At 44.6% G+C, this 22177-nt stretch overlaps 1 protein-coding gene across 3 annotated transcripts in view; it reads left to right on the top strand.

The window, feature by feature from the left end:
* The window catches only part of MARCHF3 (membrane associated ring-CH-type finger 3), a 133947-nt gene that overhangs the window by 96515 nt on the left and 15255 nt on the right, over positions 1–22177 (top strand). For 2 of the 3 annotated variants that reach the window (XM_073222064.1, XM_073222063.1), the window contains 2 exons: positions 4232–4475; positions 7429–7633. In XM_073222064.1, the coding sequence (XP_073078165.1) occupies positions 4288–4475; positions 7429–7633 (393 nt within the window). In that variant the 5' untranslated portion in view covers positions 4232–4287. Of the gene's footprint in view, positions 1–4231; positions 4581–7428; positions 7634–22177 lie in introns of those variants that run through there. The other variant, XM_073222065.1, reaches the window with a different exon arrangement.

The raw sequence follows: 22177 nt of genomic DNA, 5'->3' as shown, positions 1-22177 counted from the left end.
ACAGCCTGCTGTTTTCCCAGGTGGCTCTGAATGAGACATGGACATGTAGTGGGCCGCTTGTCACTGCCCCAGCTGCAGCAGCTGATGCCAACTGGTGCACACTGCCTGCAGAGGCCCACTTCTGCTCCATGCCTGGGTCCATGTCTCTGGGCTTCCTTGTGAATGAGATTGGGGAGAAGGTGCTCTCTTCTCTCTTCCTTCTCCTGAGTAGATGCTTAGATCCACTCTTCTGGGGTTGGAACCAACTCAGCCCCTTCCACCACAATCAAAGGTGCCCATGCACTGTATAATCCCTTCCAACCTATTTCACTTCAAGATATGGTCTTTTAGGCATGGGAACTCATCACAGGCATGCCCGTCTTAGTATCGCAGGTCATTCTGGTGGCAGTCATTGGACACACTGATGTGTTTTTCAGTGAGTGCTGGGCTGGACAATCATGTCACTCAGGTCCTAAGTTGGGTGCAGAGCTCTGTAGAGATGGTGCAAGGGAAGGAGCAAGGGCTTGTCTGCAGGAGAACACAAGGTAAGGGGACTTTTGTCCTCTTTGTGCCCAACTCAGTGCCACTATGAATAGAATAAACTGATGAGATGACTGGTAATAATCTTTTTGCCTTTGAAAGAGCAGCAAAATGAAGTTTGCCATCCAGAACTGAAATTATAGATATAAAATAAGCTTAAAAGAAACTCTACCTCCAGAATTATTTCAAGGGCATTTTACTGCAGATTTAGGTCATACATTTAGAACTACTTCCATCGATGAGGACTTAATCTAAGTTATAAGTGAATGAACTTGGGGACGTTATGTGCCTGTGTGACAGTCCCTTCACTAAGGGTAGCCTAACTAACTACTGACAACCCTGGTCTCATTTTCTCACTCTATGCATCCCTTCCCCACCTCCTTCCAGTTCCATCAAGTGTAAGGAAGCAGTGTCTGGCCCTCTGAGTTGGAGTTTTGCAAAACCCAAAAATAGACTCAGAGTGCACCCAGACATAATGATTCCATGCAGCAAGAAGGTCACTGTGTCTGCTTTTCCTGCCAACACACCCCTGGCTCTTAATCTATGGCTGCGTTGTGAAGCAAGAGAGCTGTGCCAGGAAATTACACTTTGTGACTGTGAAGCATTATGAGAATTTAAAATCATGTCAATGGGGTTTTATAAGGGCAGGCTAGGGGAGGGGGATTAGACACAGTTTAAGAAGACGGTTTTTGAACATCCTTTTGTTCTGTGGCCTGGGAGCTGCCACAATTCAGTTTTTTTAAAGGAGGAAAGGGAAAAAAGCTATCTGGCTCCAGCTACAAATCAGCTCCACCTTACCAACCCTGCCAAAAAGTAAAAAGACATCCACCCAAAAGGTTTACTGTGGTTACTGGAGTGGTGGGGTTATGAGTGAATTTTATAGTTTTCTTTGTGCTTTTCTATACTTTATGTAACATATACTTTCTCGCTTTTGCAATGTTAAAAAAAAAAAGGCAACAAATCCTATTTAAAAAGCCAAACTATACCAGCTAATGATCTGATTGTGATGCTCAGTACCTGGTGGTTGAGAAACCCAGCAGGGCCATGACAACGGCACGGAAACCCTGCCTCTGTCCCAGGTTAGGCCTCAGCCCAGGGCTGGTACCACAGCCCTCTCCCCACTGCCAGTTTCCATAGGGCTCTGGGAGAAACCAGACCACAGACCCTAAGAGGACTTGGGGCAGCCAAGAATGACAGGAAAGGGAGCATGCTGGAGGGGAGCCAGCCAGACACCTCAGCGGCAAGGAAAGGACTCTGTTCCCATCCAATTGTCTCTCATGGTCAGCCTTGCTCAACATGAGCTTGTCAGGAGGGACAGTGTCAGCTCAAGTTCATCTGGAAACACTGCGTTCTCATGCTAAGAATGTCCAGTTGATGCACACTGTTCTAGAAGTTGGGAAGATCCTTTTTTCCAGACCTATCGGAGTCAAGTAAAATGTAATAAATCGAGACAAATATCTGGAAGAAAAACAACCCTTTGAGGAATTCCAAAAATCTAGTTAGGGTGGGAGGTGGATTTATATAGACTTGGGGCCTTGATCACCCAGACAAGTTATTGATGTGAACTCAGTCTGTCAATCAATCCTGCCTCTGTCCTCTGAACCCAGGTCATGTCAAGCTGAGGAACTTGAGGTACAGGTAGAGCAGAAACAGTCCATATGGACTGTGAACCTGTGTCATCTTACCTTTAGGCATAAATAATTCCTCCTGCAAGTTTCTATAAAGGCCTCTATTCCTCACATGTCACCTGAAGACCTATTACTCGATGTAAGTGGGGAGGGGGGGAGGTTTCCTCATTCCAGTAGGTCTGAATGCATTGAACTTGAGGTCAAGTTCAAGCCCACACCACACAAATCAGGAACAGAATTCCCTGCAATCTGTATGTCAGGGAAGTAAGGCCCTTATTAAGAATAGATCATTTATAATAGACAATAGAGAACACATTCATCAGTTTCTTTTAGTCTTCTATGTGTCTATAATGATGTCTGTGGATTTGGGGTAGTACACAAGCAAACAAACCCTCAATAGTAGGCAAAAAATATAAGTTCACCAAATAAATAATTTCATGAATAATGCTAAGACAAGGCTAAATTTGTTTTTTTTTTTATTGCAGTATAGTTGATATCTTGTATTGGTTCCAAATATACAACACAGTTGTTCAACAATTACCCATATTATTAAATCCTCACCCCCTTCAGTGTGGTTACTATCTATCCATGTAGAAAGATGGTACAGAATCATTGACTATACTCCATGCTGTACTACTATCCCCATGACCAACCTACATTATGATTGAGATTTTTTTTGTGCCCCTTTATCCCCCTCAACCTTCCAAACAACCGACCCCAACCCCTCCCCCATGGCAACTACTAGTCACTTCTCAGTGTCTGTGAGTCTACTACTGTTTAGTTCATTCTGTTTTGCTATTCATTTATATTCCACGAATAAGTGAAATCATATGATATTTGTCTTCTCTGCTAGGCTTATTTCACTGAGCATAATACCCTCAAGATCCATCCATGTTGTTTCAAATGGCAGGATTTTTTTAAATGGCTGAATAATATGCCCTTGTGTATATGTACCACCTCTTCTTTATCCATTCATCTGTTGATGGACACTTAGGTTGCTTCCATATCTTGGCTATTCTAAATAATGCAGTGATAAACATAGGGATGCATGTATCTTTTTGAATCAGGGATTTTCTGTGGATAAATTCCTAAAAGTGGAATTACTGGGTCAAATCGTATTTCTAGATTTTTGAGGAACCTCCATACTGCTTTCTACAGTGGTTGTACCAATTTACATTCCCACCAACAGTGAAGGAGGGTTTCCATGTCTCCACATCCTCACCAACATGTGTTATTTCTTGTCTTTTGGATAGTGTCCATCCTAACTGGTATAAGGTGATATCTCATTGTGGTTTTGATTTGCATTTCTCTGATGATTAGTGATGTGAGCATCTCTTCATGTGCCTGTTGGCCCTCTGTATTTCTTCTTTGAAGAAATGTCTGTTCAGGACCTCCGCCCATTTTTTAATCAGACTATTTGTTTTTTTGGTATTGAGGTGTATGAGTTCTTTATATAGGTTAAGTTTTTAAAGGAAGTTAATTTTCAAGTTTTAATAAGTAATTGTATTATTGAACATAGATATGGTAAAAGTCCATAAGTGGTACATTAATTGAATGATTCATGTTTGGCAAATATTGTTCTATAAGGTACTACTTGACCAAATTCTTTTTTTACCTTCCTTCTTTCTTCTCTGACTTGTTTTTTTAATCTTAACCTCTCAGAATGAAGCTGAATGTGTAATAAATTGCTTACAAGAAAAAAAGAGTTGCAAATTGTTTTAATAATAATCCTAGTAACTTTGAAAGAGCATCAACAAGGACTTACTGCTTCCCTGGCACAGAGCAGGAGAGCTGCTTATCTTCTCTTCAGATCTGGCTTCGGAGCCATCACTCCCTCCCCTCTCCCAGAGCAGGGATCCTAAATGTTTATGTACACCGACACTGTCTTGCTCGTAACCATGTCCGCTGTTCCTCCTGAGCTGTGCGTGTGTGCACGCGCACTTACTAAATGGTAACAATGTGCCGCATCTAGGCTACCCCCGTTATTTATATTAAATAATGCCATGATAATGTTGGTGGCCTGTAATTCTCCATTTTCTATTAACCACGCTGCCCAAGTAAACTGTTTTTCTGATCTCTCTTAGATGGAAATCCTGTATGAATGTGGAAGCCATTAGCAGAGTAATTGCTGTCTGTTACCATGACAACAAGCCGCTGCAGTCACCTGCCCGAAGTGCTGCCAGACTGCACAAGCTCCGCTGCGCCCGTGGTGAAAACGGTGGAGGAGTGCAGCGGCCTAGCGAATGGACAGCCGCAGTATGTCATGCAAGTGTCGGCCAAGGACGGGCAGCTGCTGTCAACAGTAGTGCGGACCCTTGCCACCCAGAGGTAGTGCCGCAATTAAAATTAATGCATCTGTAATTGATCCGGAGGACTCTCTGTCAGATGGAAAATGCTAAAGGGAATGCAATTAGTGCCAGGTCTTTGTGTCAGGTGAGAGGAGGTGCTGGGGGTAAAAAACTATACAACTTCCATCACCGTTTCTATAGCAATGTGGCATAAAGGTAGAATTCATGTTGTTAAATTTTCTGCTTAAAGTCACACTTGCAGAGAGCCAGGCAGGGAAGGATCCCACAAGACCAGGGTTGCTTGCTTTACATTTGTTATTTTGGTGTTGCTATGGTAATTACACTCTTATTGTCTCCAGGCGCTAGCAAAGGTAACCCTTCATGAATAGAATGAAGGAGGCACCTGATTTCAGGTGACTGGGTCAAAGTGATCAGATGTGTGGGCAGAACTTCTGAAGTGACTCTCCTGGTAGCACGCTCATCAGCACAACCTGATGGGAGCACTGTCCTGGCCACTTCCTGGCTGAGTCTCTTCTCTGGCCCATCCCCATTTGAGGACCTCTTCTTTTGGCTCCTCCTTCACTCTCCAGGAGCCCCCCACATGGTCCTTCATACACCCCTACCCTATGACATACTCCTGGCACACCCCCAGAGCTCATCTCTCCTGCATGATGAACTACAGCAAGGCCAAAGGCTCTGAATGGCCCAGACACAGCTTATCCAGGTGGCACTTTGTCCCTGGAGGTCTCTGTGTGCTACTGCGGCCAGTGGCAGACTGAGAGCTCCAAATACAGGCTGCCCGGCCAGCAGGTGCTCTTTGGCCTCCCCAGCTGTCTTTCAGAGTGGGCAAGTGGGACTTTGACCTATGACTGGAAGATGTATATCCACACTGGACATGCCCCCTGATATCCTCATTGACACATGTGGTCCTGAAACTTTGGGTCAACTTACACCTTGACCACTTACCTTGGTCTGAGTAATTCAGCTCATTCACTCCTGCAGGCACAGGCCTACATGCACCTGCTGCAGGGTGACTGTTGCTGCTGAAGGTGCTGTCAGCACCAAAGCATTTTCCATCGCCCCCAGCCTGGAGGTGACAGCCAGACATAGACTCCTACCCCGTGCATCTCATAAACACTGTCCTTCTGCTTCCAGGCTGCGTGGGTGGCTATTGCAGAGGAAAGAAACAGAAAAATAAGTCAATATATATTTTTCCACCTCCTGAAAAGTTTCTAACAGTTGGTCAGGACTCAGAGTACAACGAGGCAGTGAGCGTCATTGCTCATCTGTGACCTAATACTGGTAACTGCCTGTGTCCGTGTCACTCTTGCAGCCATGGAAAACCTCATTTGATCAAGCTGAAATGACCGAGATTTGTGAGCCAGTGTGTGTGTGTGTGTGTGTGTGTGTGTGTGTGTGTGTGTGTGTGTGTGTCTGAGTGTGTGTGTGAGAGAGAGAGAGACATTTTTATGTGTTCTCCTACCACACAGTAATGTAAGCCAGGTTTCAGGATTTGACACACATTTGGCTCAATGTGAATGAAGGCGGTCAGGAATAATGATAGAAAGAAATCAACTCTTTAAACTTTCTCCTTCTGCCACTAAGCACAAGTGCCTCTTCTGGGCAAGTGAGAAGGACACCCTTTCCTCTGCTAATCCCCTTTTGCTCTTTACTAATTCCCAGGATCATCCCCAGAGCGGCCTTTGGAAAACAGTAGTGTTTGCATGATTGTTTCCATTTGGACCAAAGATGGTGTCAAAGAGAGTGATAAACCAGGGTCACTGTCATCTTGGGGGGGGGCAGGAAGAGGCATGGAGAAAGAGGCTGGCCTTCATGTTGGCACATAAAAGGATGACACACTTTAAAATCTAATGCCGGATGAAGGACAGCACAGGCAACAGAAGAAGGTGTCGGTCAGAGAGGGATGGTCCTCTCACAGGACATAGGGCAGCATCCCCGGAGAAGGGAGACCATCTCAGTTTGAGCCTCCTCTCAGGACCTGACTTGTGTGATGAGGGCCATGTTGCTTGCTTTTCCCAGACCTGAGTTTTTCAACGAGTGAAAATTTTTAGCATTAACCAGGCATTTACTTCGTGCTGGTCTGGATTCTAAGCATCGGACCTGGACTGTCTTTCCTCATCCTCACAGTAAACATATGAGGAAGGCACCATTCTTTGCACCCATTTTAGATATGAGGAATCTAAAGTACAGAGAGGTGATGTTTCTTGTCCAAAGTTAGCCAGCTTGTAAGCAGCAAAGCTGGGGTTTGAGCCCAGGCAGCTGGACTCCAGAGCCTGCCTCACAGATCACTACATTATCTACCTCCACGAAACAGGCAGGGCTGGGTTTTCCAAACTGAAGGTAGAATTCAAGAGCTCTAGGCTAAGGCCACTCATAGCTCACTTTCAATGTAGCATCCTTAGCATCCCAGAGAGTATCGTAGGGAAGCTCAAAAGACCGACCTGCCACTCAGCCTCATGCTCTGGCTCAGGCTCAGTTGTGTGTGGCGATTTCAGGGTTGCCTGCCAGTTAACTTCCCTCTGCTCAATTCTCCCACCCTCATAAAGGAGAAACAAAAGGAACCTATGGGTAGTCGAGTGTCCTGACCCAGTTCAAAAGACAGTCTATCTAGAAACTACAGTTGGTATCATTTCAAAACAACTTCTGTTCTTTATGGTGAGCGATGTTTTTTTATTTTTTTGATTAGTAGTTTGCCTGAACTACACCTATGTCCAAGGCAAAAACAGCATTTTCACTCACCTTTTGGCCCTGGACCACACCCAGCTGCTTTGATATTGGCCACCACCACCCCCCCTTTCTTTGTATGGCAAAAGCAAGTGCCAGCACTGGCCTCCACTGCTGAGTGCCAGTGTAGATCATGGGTTTTAAAGAAGGTGTCTATTCTGAGCAACTGCCCAGGGGCAAAGGACACAGAGCCTGAGAACCATCCGCATGGTGGTGGTTCCAGCCCTGTGACCCTCCTTCTCTTGCAGCCCCTTCAATGACCGGCCGATGTGCAGGATCTGTCATGAAGGCAGCAGCCAAGAGGACTTGCTCTCTCCCTGTGAATGTACGGGGACCTTGGGGACAATTCATCGGAGCTGCCTGGAGCACTGGCTGTCGTCCTCAAACACCAGCTACTGTGAACTCTGCCACTTCAGGTTTGCGGTGGAGCGCAAACCCAGGCCGTTGGTGGAGGTCAGTAATTGGGGCACGTCCTGAAAACTTAGCTCTAATGAACAAATGATGTCTGCTTTTATGCCCAGATCACAAACCCACTGCAGCTTCACTGAAGCACAGTAATAGCACTGTGTGTGTGTGTGTGTGTGCATGTGCACACCATGTGTGTGTGTGTATGTGGCAAAGACAGAGACAACTCAATAGCTCACTCAGGAGCTGGCAGTAGAAAGGTGACCTCCACAAGGTGGAGACAAGAGAGTAGAAGGAATCAGTATGAGGAGAAAGGGGAAGTTTACAGACTTGCTCTCCATTTCTCCACCGCCACGAAGCAGAACAGACAGATGAAACACTTTTTCATTGCTCACCATGTGGCCACTTTGAATCAACAGATAAATGGTATTTGGCATTTTGGTTGCACATTCTGAAAGGTCTTCATGGAAAAATCTAAGTGCACAGTATAATGGATACTATGCTGTAAGACTCAGACTTCCTGGGATTGAATAGCTCCATGACCCTAGGTAAGCTACTTCACATTTGGAATTACTTACTATGAGGTTTAAATGAGTCAATATTTATAAAGCACTTAGAACACCAGGTACCTATGCAGGTGTTTGAATAAAAAAAATCTCTCCTAGGAAATTATATGCAAGCTTTTTTCAGCTAATAATCTAGTACTGGAGTCTCTTTTCTTAAAATGCAGTCCTATCAACCCAGCAATGAAAATGTCAGGCATTCTCTTTCCTATTTTAGGAGCCACATAATTCTTCTTTAGGCTGAGGGTCTGGTCTTGTATGAGCTGAGGGAATTGGAAAATACATTAGACTATTTTGCCCTCTCACCTACCCTCAATTTCTATTTCTACTAGCCAATTAAAAATTGGATATTGGCAACAGTAAATACTCTAATATATAATAAGCAAGACTAACTGAAAGAGACCAAGACATTGTGCCTATAATCCAGACCTGCTGATAACCTCCGCCTTATTTCAACAGCTGACCCAGAGAAACTTTGACATTAAACCAGAGCTAGAAAACCAAGAAGCCCTTTCTAGAGACTATTTAATTTAAAACAGTGTATTAGTGCCTCAGCATTTAAGGCTCTGGAGAGCTCTGTAGTACATTCTCTTGGGTTTGACCTTGACAATTTACTCAGGACCTGTAACTGGGGCCTGTTTTAGCTATGACTGGCTTGCCAAATGGCACAAAAAATATTAGACTTGACCCAATATACCCTATGCTTTTTTAAAGACTGTGGATCAAGTGACTTCTTAATTTAGCTGTCTTGCTGCTTGACATCCACTTTAGAAATTCATATTTGTAGAGTGCCCATCAGGGGTCTGGCCCTATGCCACTTTCCCTGGGATTTACACTTCAGAACTTCACTGCAGAGGGAGAAATATAATTAAATAATAAACAAAGGAGATGAAGATTGCTCGAGTTCAATGGCAAAAGTTACAAAGAAGCCTATTTCTCCTTTCCAGAAACATTTTGAGACCTGCCAAACTTGATATTGCAGCTTCTCCAGGGAAGCTGGTTTCCCAGAGTAAGAAAATCCTGCTTTCAATGGACTTCCTCCAGGGGTCTTCTTTACTAGGATCCCTAGTAAAGAAAAACCTTTACTTTTGCTTAGTAAACCTCCCAGTGTGTATCTGACTAATGTACAACAAAGGAGGGCGTGAGTACATGCACCTTAGTTTTCCCAGATCACCCACATGTGTCAGACCAGCCCGTGACCTCTCCAGTCTCAGAGAGGGAAACATGTACCCACAACCCAGAGGCTTCTTGCAAGTTGCCTAGGCTGGGCGGCAGACAGACTCCAGGATTGTAGGCAGCAGTCATTAAACGAGGAGATGAGGCAAATGACCTTGAGAATGTGTGAGATGCTCTCCAAGATTTAGGGCCTCGCCTACAAGAACTTCACCCAAACCGCCACGGGTGGTGAAATGTTCATTGCACAAATGGAATGTGACATTTTTCAGAGTTAATGAGGATTGAACAAGTTGAAAGGGAAAGGCAAACCTTCTCCCACCAGCCGTTTGATCACCCCATGGCAAAGTGAACTTGCTGTTTGACCACAAGCAGTAAAAAGAGGCTGCCTTTGGTTTCTCAGCTGGACAACAAATGAGAACCAGGTGCGGGCACATTTTTAAACAAACAACATTACTAATTGACTTTTCTCCTCCTACCAAAGGGCAGGTTTTTTCATAGGGAGCATGGCGATCTTAACACTGTTATCTCCAGATAAACATGAATCTTTTGAGTAAATCAGCAAGACGTGCCTCTTTGGGCTAAGCATCGGGAGTATTGCTACTTTATTTTTCATTTTCACTCTTCATTGCTTTAATCATTACTTTATTTACCAGTTGGATCTGCCTTCTCATTAAAGCAAGAAAATTCCATAACATTTAATTTCAAAATCAATGAGATAATAACGGCTTCTGTTGCTAGAGGAAGCAGTTGAAAAAGCCATTTATAAATTTTATTTGTCAGCATCCAGACATTAGCATTGGTTGGAATTACCTTACCACTCCAGTAAACTCTCAGTGTCCTTCATTCAACATGCCCCTAGTCCTCCGGAGCAGCACTGCGCCCAAGACACCTCACTTCCGGTCCTATCCTCTGCAGCCAGCTGATGCATGTTCATCTTTAGTAGATCAGAAGCCCTGGGCTGTTGTCCATGAGTTTCTCCTCATAAGGGCCCAATCAATGGGCTGGTTTTTATTAGCACCTCCGAGCTGAGCATCACCTTCCCCTTCTCTGAGCTGCAGTATGGAGGAGGGTGAGCTGGGGCTTCTCCATGATGGCCTTGGCCTGCATAAAGCTTAAGTTCATGTGCAAAAAATTCATTCTACACTTAAGATGTTATGTAATTCATACCTCAGTAAGGGGTGCATGTGCATTTGTGTGTGTGTGTGTGTATCTACTTACCTACCTCCATGGCCAGACTAAATCTTTTAGTCTCTTTTGGTAATTTCATCACCAATTTTATACCCTAAATATTTTCCTGTTGCTAAGTAAGCCAGTAAAAGGAGCACTACTTCCAACCCAAAAGAGCTACACTGTGATCATCTGGTTTATTCTGATGTGGGTCAATTTCCTCTTTAGTCAGCTAATACAAACCTCATAAGGTCTGTGTCCAGTCAGGCACAGCTGGAGAGGAAAGCATGCAAACTGCAGGCAGCAAGAAGGAAGAACCGAGGTAACACTCACGCATCTCATGCCTCCACAGCAGTGCTTCTCTCCTGAAGGTTCCATATTTTTTGTTGATGACCAAAAATGTACCCAGTGGCAGTTTGTCAGATGAATTATCCCCAGGAATAATGACCTGGTAGAACACAGTAAATAGACATCCAGTAACCATAAAAGGATTCACTGAATGACCGGCCTGGGTGGTTTTATAGTCTCCTTCCTGCTCATTTTTAGTTTTCATTTTTCTCTATAAATTAAACTCTCCTACCATTCTTTTGTAACAACGGTAACATACAGAAATCCAATAAAAATACTATGACTTGTTCCCCAAAAATGCGTGCCTTGACTCCAGCCCCCTGAAGTGATTGCTCATCTTACTATGTGCAAATAGCATGCTTGCAACATCACTTTCTAGGGGGAGGATATCTGCTGCCAACTTTCATAAGACATGTATCAGAAACACCCACCCATGCCAGGAAACATGCAGGCGTAGGTCAGCTCGAAATGCCATGATTAAAATGAAACAGCCAGGATATGGTGGAAATCTGGGAGGAAAGGCTTTAGGATCAGGGAGAGACAATGATGAACTTTCTGTATTCCTCTTTCCTTTACACAGACCCAGTTGATTGATAAGAATTGTATGAACAATTTAAGAGCTGCTCCCTGTGAGTCAGAGGTTTAGCTAAATTGAAACAGTGTTTTCACACATATCAGTTACTCAGAATAATGGGATATAAAGCTAAGGAGTTGAGAATTAAGGGGTTTTTTTCCCCTAACTTTTTATTTATGACATTTTTTAAGTCACTGGAGGAAAATGGTTCTAAAGGGTGCCCTGGATTCCATGTAATCTGAATTACACAGCAGGAAGCAGAGTTGAACTGCTGTGGAGAAACCACCTTGTTCCTTGGCACTTGCTATTTTATAGATTTAAGACCTCACTTAAACCCTCCTAATATGTGTGTATCAGACTTAGGTAAGGACATTAATTCTTATCCTAGTAGGTTTGGTTTCATTTTGATTTTTAGTATCGTCATTTAAGTAAAAACCTGTTTGTGGTGTAGGAGGATCATTTTCACCAGCAAACCCATTCCATGAATTCAGGAGGGCAGGCAGTCTCCCCTACTCATTCCAACTAGCAAGCACAGCCCAGGCGGTCAGGTGGCTGGACCATAATCACAGTGTGCGAGATGCAAGCAAGAAGCAGCTGCTCATTAAGTAAATGGATGAATGGAGAGCCTGTCCCCCGATGGCAGACCATACATCGTATTTTTGGCCTATCATTGTAAATCAGAGAAACTGACTCCTGCCCTTACAGTTGACAGAGGCAGTCGGACAAGGGCTTCTATGACAGCCTAGCAACACAGCCTTGAGCAACGCAAGTGGAATGATTCTGGCCATTCCTGGCTCCCACCCAGTCCTCAGTCCTCCGTCAGGATTTGAGGAGTGGCAGATGGCTGGAGCCCTGTTGTTTTGCCAGTGGGTTTCAGCCCCTGACAAGTTCACTCTGGATTCAGTGTGACCAAAGAAATTGACAGTAAAACGTTCTTAGGGTGAAAGGGTTATACCCAACTTTATTTCCAGGTGGCAGGTCAGTCACTAGAATCCCATTCACTCGGAGCAAGTCTGTCTGCAGCAAGCCAGTCTCTGCCTCTGGGCCCCTCTGTCCGCACAGCTGTCCCACACAGCCATGCTCTGGGCCTCTGTCCTCGGCTCTGCTCTCCTGCAGCCTTGCAGCCCTGCCACCATGCCCAGAGCACTGAGAGGAGCTCTTTACATAGAGTCAACAGCCATGTATTGCCCACAGGTGTGCAGTGAGCTAGTCAACCACGGGCAGGTGAGAATCCTGGCCTCAGGAACTCTTATTTTATCCACACCTGTGTGCGCTGACCAGTGAGGAGAAAACACATGCCTCAGGACTGGGCAGGGGGGCCGTTAGAGGAGCAGGGCTGGGGGTGGCCACCCGAGCTGGAGGAGTAGGTATGAGAGAGCGGCTGGCCCAAGTCAGAGGAGCATAGTTGAGGGTGGGGCAGATTCGGCCAGATAGAAGATTCAGGGCCAGCTAGGCTTTGTCACATTTTTAGGAATCCAAGCGCTGTGCACACAAACACCTCACCATAGTCTTACTGTCCCGTAGATGAAGAAACAAGTGTACAGAGGTCATGGAGGGTCAAGATCTCTTGGCCAGGCAGCAAAGTCCCAGGTGCTGCACTCAGGCCTCTCCTCCTCCATGTCAGATTCTGGAGGGACAATGGGAGAGAATACCACAGCCCAGCATCTATAAAATGGAATGAAGGAGGGGTGTGGCTGAACCCCGCCCTCGAGTTCCCCTTTCCCACTCTCACCTGCACTGCCAACTGCAGACGCTGCAGCCAGCTGAGCTCAAGGGCAGTGAGCCCAGGCTCCTACTCTGCCCCTCCCTGGGCTCATTATCTGGCCTTCCCAGCTCCATGTACCGGAGGCAACTCGCCCTCCAGGCGAGGCTAAGGCACCACCAAGCAGGGAAAGGACCCTTGGCCTGAAGGACAAAGGGAATGTCAAGTACCAGAAAGGGAACTGTGTCGAGGAACATTGTGTATTTTATAGAAAACAGAAGGAAGGGCCTCCTGCTGAGTGACATCTGTGCTGGAGACTTTTCCAAGCAGGGCTTAGCTTCACGACCTACTGCTGCTGTTCTGAACCCATAGTGCATCCCGCTCTGGGCTGGCAGTTGGGAGCCCTGGATTTCTGCCCTGGCCATCCGCAACCTGCGGTGAGAACTTGAACAAGTCATTTCTCCTCTTTATGCATTAGCTTCCTCAGCAGGAAAACAAAGCGGAGCTCACAAACTGGCTACCTCCTTCATGCACACAGGTGCACTTCATTGAATTACACATTTCTTAAGGATCTGAATGCCTTTAGTGGGACGCGCACACACCAGTTCCCCAAGGCCTTGCTTCTGCTTAATCCACCCAGCCCTCCTTACCTTCTTGCATTGCCCGCCTGATGTTTACATTTCAGATTCCCAAGTGGGTGGTTTCTCCCACCTTTAAAAGAGTTCTCTAATGCTATGTGCATTCCACTACCATCTTTCTCTCAGGGTAGTACAGCCCTGGCTCAATGATCTCCCACCTCTTTTTCCCATGTTACAAGTGAGCTGAAATGGCTGGTTCAAAATCAAAAGGGAAGTGAGCCACCAAGAGATAGTGTACTAGCCTGGACAGTGGCGAGAACAACAACAGTTTAAATACCACGCACCACAGTATGCCTTTGTGTTGCCCATGCACTTCCCGGGCTTCTGGTGGACCTCCAGCCCCCACGTGGACTGTGGCCCCATCCCTGGGGCCAGCAGTTGAGATGACAGTCCAGTCTGATGGCCTAAGTCCAGCAATCCTTGGCCCTGCAGTTGTTCTGGAACTTTTCCCTTAGTTTTGGTGGCTAATTTGGCAGACGCTTTGTTACTTAAAGCTCAGTTACAAAGAAGCTGTTTGAAGGTATCTATTAAATTCACAGCTTGCTTCATTAACGATCACTTCATTAAAAAAGCAAGGCAGCCGAAGTGCTCACATGGCCATGCCAGATGGAAGTGAACTAACTGCCCGGTGCCTGTGTTTTCAGCCCATCCATGGTCAGTAAAGGATTCATTTGGAGGGAAAATCCAGTTCCATGCATAAGAATTACACAACCAGATTCTCTTGTTTTAAATTGTACTGACTTGGGCTGTGAACTTGGGCTGAGATATAAATCAGGACCCACGTTCACAAGAGGACCCTTGTCAGTCCTGGCAGCTGCTCCCTTTCTCTTGCCATCTGAGAACCTGTAAGAGCAGAGACTCAAAGATGGAAAATACCAAGACCTGCTTCACACAAGTTTTTCATTTTCATTCTATGTTTTAAAAAGTACAGAGGAGGATGAAGAACAATATATCAAACAGGTGTGTGTCCACCACCTCGAATTAACGAATGTGAGCATTTTGTGAGCCACATGCCACTCAAAGAAACACAGCCTCTTGCAGGGCCAGAGAGAAATTGCCTGTCGTGTTCACGACTTCATTATCAGGTATTCTCAAATACAGGAGAGAATCCATCCAGGTTTTCCTGAAGCACCTCTGGGCCAAGAATAAGAAGACATAAACAAAATGAGGCAGATAATCCTGAAAGATTCCAGACCCTTCGTGCTAACTCCAAATGTCAGAACAAATAGCACAGCTCGTGTTCGCCGCCAAGAGGTCCACTCCTTTGAAAGGCAGACAATGAGACATTATTATAGGGGAGTTTCGGGAGGTGCTCGAGGAGGTGGGCAGCTGGCAGCAGAGCTTTGGGGAATGAGCTGGAGGAGCAGTGAAATGGCCCTGAATGACTACAGCTGGTAATCATCTCTCTCCTAAGTCCTGCTGAAATTACAAGGCACAGTTAGCTCACAGGAACTGCCCTGTGCAGGTACAAGGTGCCGGGGGGAGCTGCAGACAGACATAAGTGTAGGTTTCCACTGCAGTTAGAGGGTAGGCATAAAACTCCCTACTGTGGGCTGCTTTGGCCAGCTCTCCTCTAGCCTCTTCAGTTTTAAGTGTCAACAATGGACACTTTTAACTCCAAAGAAAGAATACACATTTTTAAATAAATAGTGGTGTGAAATAGTGTGGGCAGTACATGCCTAAATGCTGTCTCATAGACAGTTGTACCCGAATGAACAAAGTGGAGAAGTACCTTCAATCAGGCAGTGGGAGATCAGTGGTTGTTTATTCAGACTAACACCCGACTATGCCCATTTGTGCTAAGAATTTTGTTTTCCAGAAGACGCACAGATCTTGACAGAAGACTCAGGTCCAGTGGAATTAATTAATTTCACTTTGAGTCCATCTATTTTTATCCTTAATATGTTCACACCCTAAAGCTTTTTTCTTCTTATTTACTCATTTCTAGGCGAAGGGAAAATATTACATCTATACACTTTCTATAACCATCTTATTTCATAATGTCTCAGGTATCCCCATGTGGATAGTATCCCATTTTATAGATAAAGAAGCTGGGACTCTGAGATGGTAAGTCACTCTTCAGAAGTCTTAAATGCTTGCAGCCTCGGGGCTAATAGGAGGAGAAGGCAGAGGAACCCAGGCCTCCCTGGCTCCTTGGTCCATGCTCTCCCCACCATGCCTGCCTTCTTCCTTCCTTGCTCAAAAGTACTTTCTCTCACTTGCTCATTGACGCACACAAGCAAGCACACACAGAACAAAGGCTTCTTTACCAATAGCCAATTTTCAAAGGAATAGATGTACTTTAGGAAGAGAAAAATGAAAAAAAAAAAAAGATGATTAAAACTCCTCTTTCCTCTTGACACTGATAATGACATGTCACTGTGGGTTCATCCATTACCACAGAAGGAGCACTCTGATGGAGGTGCTGATAATGGGGGAGGCTGTGCTGTGTGGGGGCAGGAAATACATAGGGACTCTCTGTACTTTGCACTCAGTTTTGCTGTGAACCTAAAATTGCTCTGAAAAATAAAGTCTATTTAAAAACAAAAAACAAAACTCGAGCTCTGCCGGACTGAGTGCTGGGGTAGTAGAATGGCATTTCTTGTCTGTGCCTCTACATATCCTAGTCTAGTCGAGAAATAATGCTCTTAGGTACACCCACCCCAACCCAATCAGAAGCGAAAAAAGCCATTCTTAGTTTCCAAGTGACTTTTCATACTTTTTTTTTTCTTCTCATTTACTTACTCTTTCTTTGCATTTGGTCTTCATTTTACTGAGTTGTTATGTCACTAATTTCTTCCAGGATTTATCTAAAGGGAGGCGTGTTATTAGAAAGCCTGGCGAACTCAAAATTATAAAGCGCCTCTCCCCTCTTTCACAAACTTTTGTGAAGGTTAATCACTCATAGACATGGTTGTGCCGGCCTTCATACTTGAAGAAACAGGGACCATCTGAGATTGTTGGGGCTAAAACTTTTCTTTGCAATCCATTCCTACAGAGTAAGGGGGACAGATTTACACTGGGATGGGTATGTGAGAGAAAAGGTGTGTCTGTGCTTGTATAACACAAAAGGGGAAAAAATACATCTCAAGTTTTTCACTTAGGCTACTGAGAAACAGGTTTAATGCTTAGGTGTGTTACTTGTGAAAGCATGTAAAGATCTGTTTATGAAGATCAAGATCGAGTTAGAAGAAAACAATATTTTCTGCTCACTATTTTTTCACTGTTTCACCTCCAGCAATGCTATCAGAGACAGAAAGTTGGAATAAATGGTGAGGCCCAAAGTCTTTTAGGGCTCTGAGGGAAAATAGCTAATCTAGTAGAGATGAAATGTTGGCAGTTAAGTGCAGCCAGATCATTGTAATGTAGAATTTATAGGCATGTCAGAACTTATATCTGGGAAGAATCAGTAAAAGCAGAAATTGGGAGATGAAGGGAACATATTCCCATCCTAGAAAATAATGCAGCCCCTCCTAACAATTTACCTACTTGCTCTTTGCATTGAAGCTGGTAGATGATGGGAGAAAAGGTCTGAGGGATAAAAGGAATAAAATGGCTCTAATATTTTTCTTAGTACTGGCTCATCTGCTTAAAACCTATGATTTGCATGTTGAACCCTGCAGTCATTCATTCATTCATCAGAATATACACACTTTCAGCTATTTGTAAGACATATCTGAAAATAACCCTATTCGATGAAGATGTGGCAAAGCAAAAGGAAATTCTACCAAGTGGAATTCATGCAAGGTGAAGGGATTCTTTAGAGAAATCTACAGGACACTTCAAATTATTTTTGCCAAGGGAGATCTCCAGTCTGAGATGTTTTAAAACAGTTTTGTTGAGATATGATTCACATACCATACAGTTCGCCCTTTCGTTCTAGGCACTTTAATGTTCTGTTTGTATGTACAACATCTCCATTTTAGAGAGGAGGAAGTTGGCACAGAGGTGGCGATGAATTTTCCCCCTCTTAACGTTTTGCCTTTTCCCTATTGCAGTTCATGTGATGAAATCCTGTTCATATTTTAGTCTTTTCTTTTATGGAAATCATTTGTATATTGATTGTTTTATATTGTCTGAATTCTTGCCATCCTAGCTCAGTAAAAAGTTCCTTTCTTGCTTTAAGTTCTTTAATTTGCTTTCATGATCCTGCTTCTCTACAACTGTACAATTAATTTTTTAAAGATCATGTTTGATACCCTAGGTTGATTTTTTTTTTAAACCAGGGTCTGAGAAGAAATTATGGATTTTCAGAAGGCAATCAAATCCTACTGCCCATGTTCTTAAATTCATCGAAGCTCAGAAAGTTGGCCTGGACCAAGAAGTGTGTTAAGACCATTGAGGGAAATGTTCTAGAACAGTGCTACTCCTCTCAGACATGTTTGAGTCTCATAAAAACTTGAACTCTCTCTGCTGAAATGCAGTTATCCAGCGTTCAAATATCTCAAAGGCGTCACGGGTTTTCTGAAGCTCTACATCCTAGGGCAAAGACGCCAATCTAGAAAGATAGGTGCATAAACTGCACGTAGATTCTCCAAAAGCATCTTCAACTGTTTAAAGCATGAAAAAGTAAACTTCTTGGCACTTCACTACAAATTTGCTGTTCCATGAGGAGATGGAATTAAAATTCTGTGGGTGCCATACCAGTGAATATGATTTGCTAGCCTTGAGGGAGAGCTGTGATTCAGTTATGCTCATACACAGGACTGGGCTAGTTATTAACTCAGATTCTCCCATGGTTGGCTTGGTTCTGCATGGCAACGCGGTGGGGGTACATGTCTCAGGATCACTCAAGCTAAAAATGTAGGTGTGTCTCCCAGTTGGAGTAGAGCTCTCCCACAGATGGCACCTATGTTTATCAAGCCAGGCCCCTACCTGCCCTTCTGTAAATGCCAGTGCCTGATGTCATGACCCATGTCATCTGAGCTGTTGCCCTACCCCTGAAGAATGTTTTCACAAAGAGAGCTCTTAGATGTGTAGCAAAATGGTCTATAAACATAGGACACAATCAACAGAAATTATGCCAGCAAAATGGAACACATTGCCCTCCCCTCATAAAACACCATGGCATGCCTTTACCTGGTAAACTGATACTCTGGGCCCCTTCCTAATGAAGAAGATCCCAAAGCCCAGGGGAGCAACAGAAACAGGTGGCTGGGTTGGCCTGAACAGAAAGAGGGAGACTCTTTAATCTGGACATGAGGAGGCTAAGCAAGGGAGTGTCTGAAATGTTGACAATCACCAGCAGCTTAGATAACGTGAGCAGGGAGTGCATAGCACAATCCAGATTACTTGAACGCTGGTGGCCTCCCTTTGAAATTTGAGGTTGGGGCATTTGGAACAAAACTAGAGAGGCACCGCAGCTCATGAACTTAAACCAGTGCCCCAGATGGAGCCAGGAGAGATTCCAGCCCATTCGTTGCTAGGATGTGAATCCTCTCAGCAAGGTCAGCCAGGCCTTCCTAAATATTGGGGGATCTATTTTGGCAGCAAAACATTGGGCTGTAAACACTCTGAATCAAAAATTCCTCTGTTCTCATAGTTCTTCTATTTAGCAAAAATGTTTCCCTTTCCCAAAGTGTTCCCGTTCTTGTTCACTTGGGGAGAGCGTGGCCCTGCTGAGAAGCCTCTTCTGTCCTATTTCACGCACATATCATGTTTCATTGAAAAATCCCTCCACCACACTCTGCTTGGACGGTGTTCATACTCACACTCCCACTGCATCTGAGGCACACAGATTTTTTAATGTGGTCCCGTTTTGAGGACCTGGTTTTGAATTTGATTTCTCCCTCCCTGTTCCTTTAAACATCTCCAGTTATCAAAACAGGGAGTTATTATCCTTATTTGTGTTATTTATCATACTCTCATCTTTTGTCCAGTGTTCCCACTGGGGCTCACTTGGTCCACCGTCCTGGCTCCTTTTACTCTGCAACCCTGTCCTTCTGCTCCAAATAGCTATTCAAGCCTTCAGAAACCTGGGCTCCAGCAGCAGGCCAGCAGAGAGGGTTGGGTGCCAGTAGGTTAAATGGTTGGAAGGCCAGGGGCCCATAGAGCCGAATGAACCAGGCTCAGAGGACTGGGAGCCACTGTGTGTGCCTGGTAACAGACTACACAACATGAATCCATTGTCTCCCATAATTAATCATTTCTTCCTCCTCCTAACACTGTCGGTTTTATTTATCAGGTTTATTCTGGAAATGTCTGTTGTCTTGTTCTCCATACAATGACGATCTAAAATAATTAGGGCAAAATGTTTTGTATTTTACTTCCATCTTACTTCCATCTGAAGTTGCAAATGAATATATAAAATTATTTTGCCATCTAATCCTGCTATGCTGATAATCTTATCTTTGGAAAATTTCAAACCATTGGTAAGTGTGTGCAGCATTTGTTTAAGTAATGCTGGAGCCAAATTATAACATCCCAGCCACAAATATGATATTTATGGAGTATTATAGCCCATTAATTGGCTTAGTGGCCTAAGTCCTTCAGGGAGCATTATAAATATCCAGGGTGTCCTTTAATATGAAATGCTTCAGCCAGATCACAGTTGTGTATGCCAGAGCCCCTGCTAGGCAGGGTTTATGGCAAAAATTAATGTCCTGTGTTTGACCAGAACAGTCAGGGTGAGTGGTCTTATATATGTATGCATGTATTTTCATTAAACTCATGTGATCTCTGCTCAAAATGAGCCTCGGACTTGGAAGGATTTATATATTTTTTCAGCTGATACTTATCAAGCACAAATTGAATACTTTAGGAAACGGGGATATGACTGTGAACAGGCCAGAGAATGTTGAGTCCTAATATAGAGTTTACCTGCTCGGGGAGAAGGACATGGAAGGAACAAGTAAACAAATAAAAAGGTTATTTCTGATAGTGATCACAGTTATAAAGGAAGAAACAAGTTGTGGTAAAGAATGGCCGGTGAGACAATGCGCAGAGGGTTGTGAAGGCCTCTGAAGAGGCGCCATGGAGTGGAGATGTGACCACCAGCAGGAGCCTGCACGGAAGGAGAGGCCCGCCAGAGGGAGCAGCCCCCGCTCAGCTCACAGCAGGAACCAGCCTGGGGTTTTCCAAACAGGAAAACTCACTGCAAAGGAACATTTTGAGAGATCGAAGGGCCTATATTCCAGGTGCTTAACCTTTCCTGTTGTGGATCCCTTGGCCATCTGTTGGAGCCTGGGGACCCCTTCTCAGATTCATGTTTTTAATTACGTAAGATAAAATACATAGGAATGAAACAAAAGCCAATTACATTATAACCCAGCTATCAAAATATTCAAGACAGTTGTGAGATATAAGTCCTTCTTTAACACATTTTGTGGCAGATCTAATAACTATGAAGTAGCAGTGTGTCAAGATAACCGCAACAGTTGTAATGTGATTTGAAAGATCTGTGATTGCTCTTGGTGACAAAGCCACAGGACTGCTCATGCCACTAAGATTTTCTGCAGAACTCAGTGAGATGCTGAATTTTCAATTAGGGGTTGCGAAAATCCCCATCCAAAAATTACAGACACTGTGAACCCTATAGTTGGACCCCTTGGGGTGTGTGGAGCCCATGGTACAAACACCTAGGCTGCATCGTGCAGGCCTTGTGGACCGTGGTGCATTAGCCTCAGCACCTTGGGGAGCCACTGAGGCATTTTAAGCTAGAGAAGTGGTGTGATCTTGCTGCTTCATAGAAACGGGACTCTAGGATAACAGGGATAGAAGAGCGAGGAGGCTATCACATGGTTCAGGGGAAAGATGAGGGCGACTTGGAAAAGAGGAATGGCACTGGAAAGAGGTATAACTGGTTCAAGATGTGTTCCAGAAGAATGGCTGGGACCTGCTGTTAGAGTGAATGTAGGGGCAGGGGATGGAGGAGAGAAGAGGTGGTATTGAGGTTGTTTGCAAGTCACCGGTGTTGGTGTCAGCCTACACAGGTGCGGAAAAATCCATCCAGGGGAGAAGAATCCAGTGTTCCACTGTGAGTCTTACAAGGGGTCGGATGTTTATCACGTGAATAGAGGGATACCCAGTAAGCTGCCCATAAACAAGCATGGAGCTCAGAGGAAGACTGGGCTGAAAGATGGTACATACACTCTTTACTTGAACCTGGTGTTTTGAACAAAAATGGGAATGGAAGACTACTAGAGAGGACCCTTCCCCATTCTCCTCAGAGCTGCACCTTCCTCACTTCTTTGAGCAGGCGTGCCATTCCTTACTCCCCCAGAGAGTTGAAAGAACTTGATGAAGGTTACACAGCATGTGGAGGAAGCAAAAGTCGGGGCAGCTCGAGTACGGCCCATCTCCTGCTCCCAAGCCCATGTTGTATCCCCTGCACAGCTCTACTTCAACTTTAGCCATTGTGGGAGCCGAAAAAATTAGGTTCAAGATTTTAGATACATAGTGCAAAAGCAAGCTGAAGGAAATAGT

The sequence above is a fragment of the Manis javanica genome, chromosome 14, assembly GCF_040802235.1.
Source record: "Manis javanica isolate MJ-LG chromosome 14, MJ_LKY, whole genome shotgun sequence".
Classification (NCBI taxonomy): domain Eukaryota; kingdom Metazoa; phylum Chordata; class Mammalia; order Pholidota; family Manidae; genus Manis; species Manis javanica.
The sequence above is the reverse complement of the archived record's forward strand: the minus strand, read 5'-3'. Positions and strand labels throughout refer to the sequence as shown.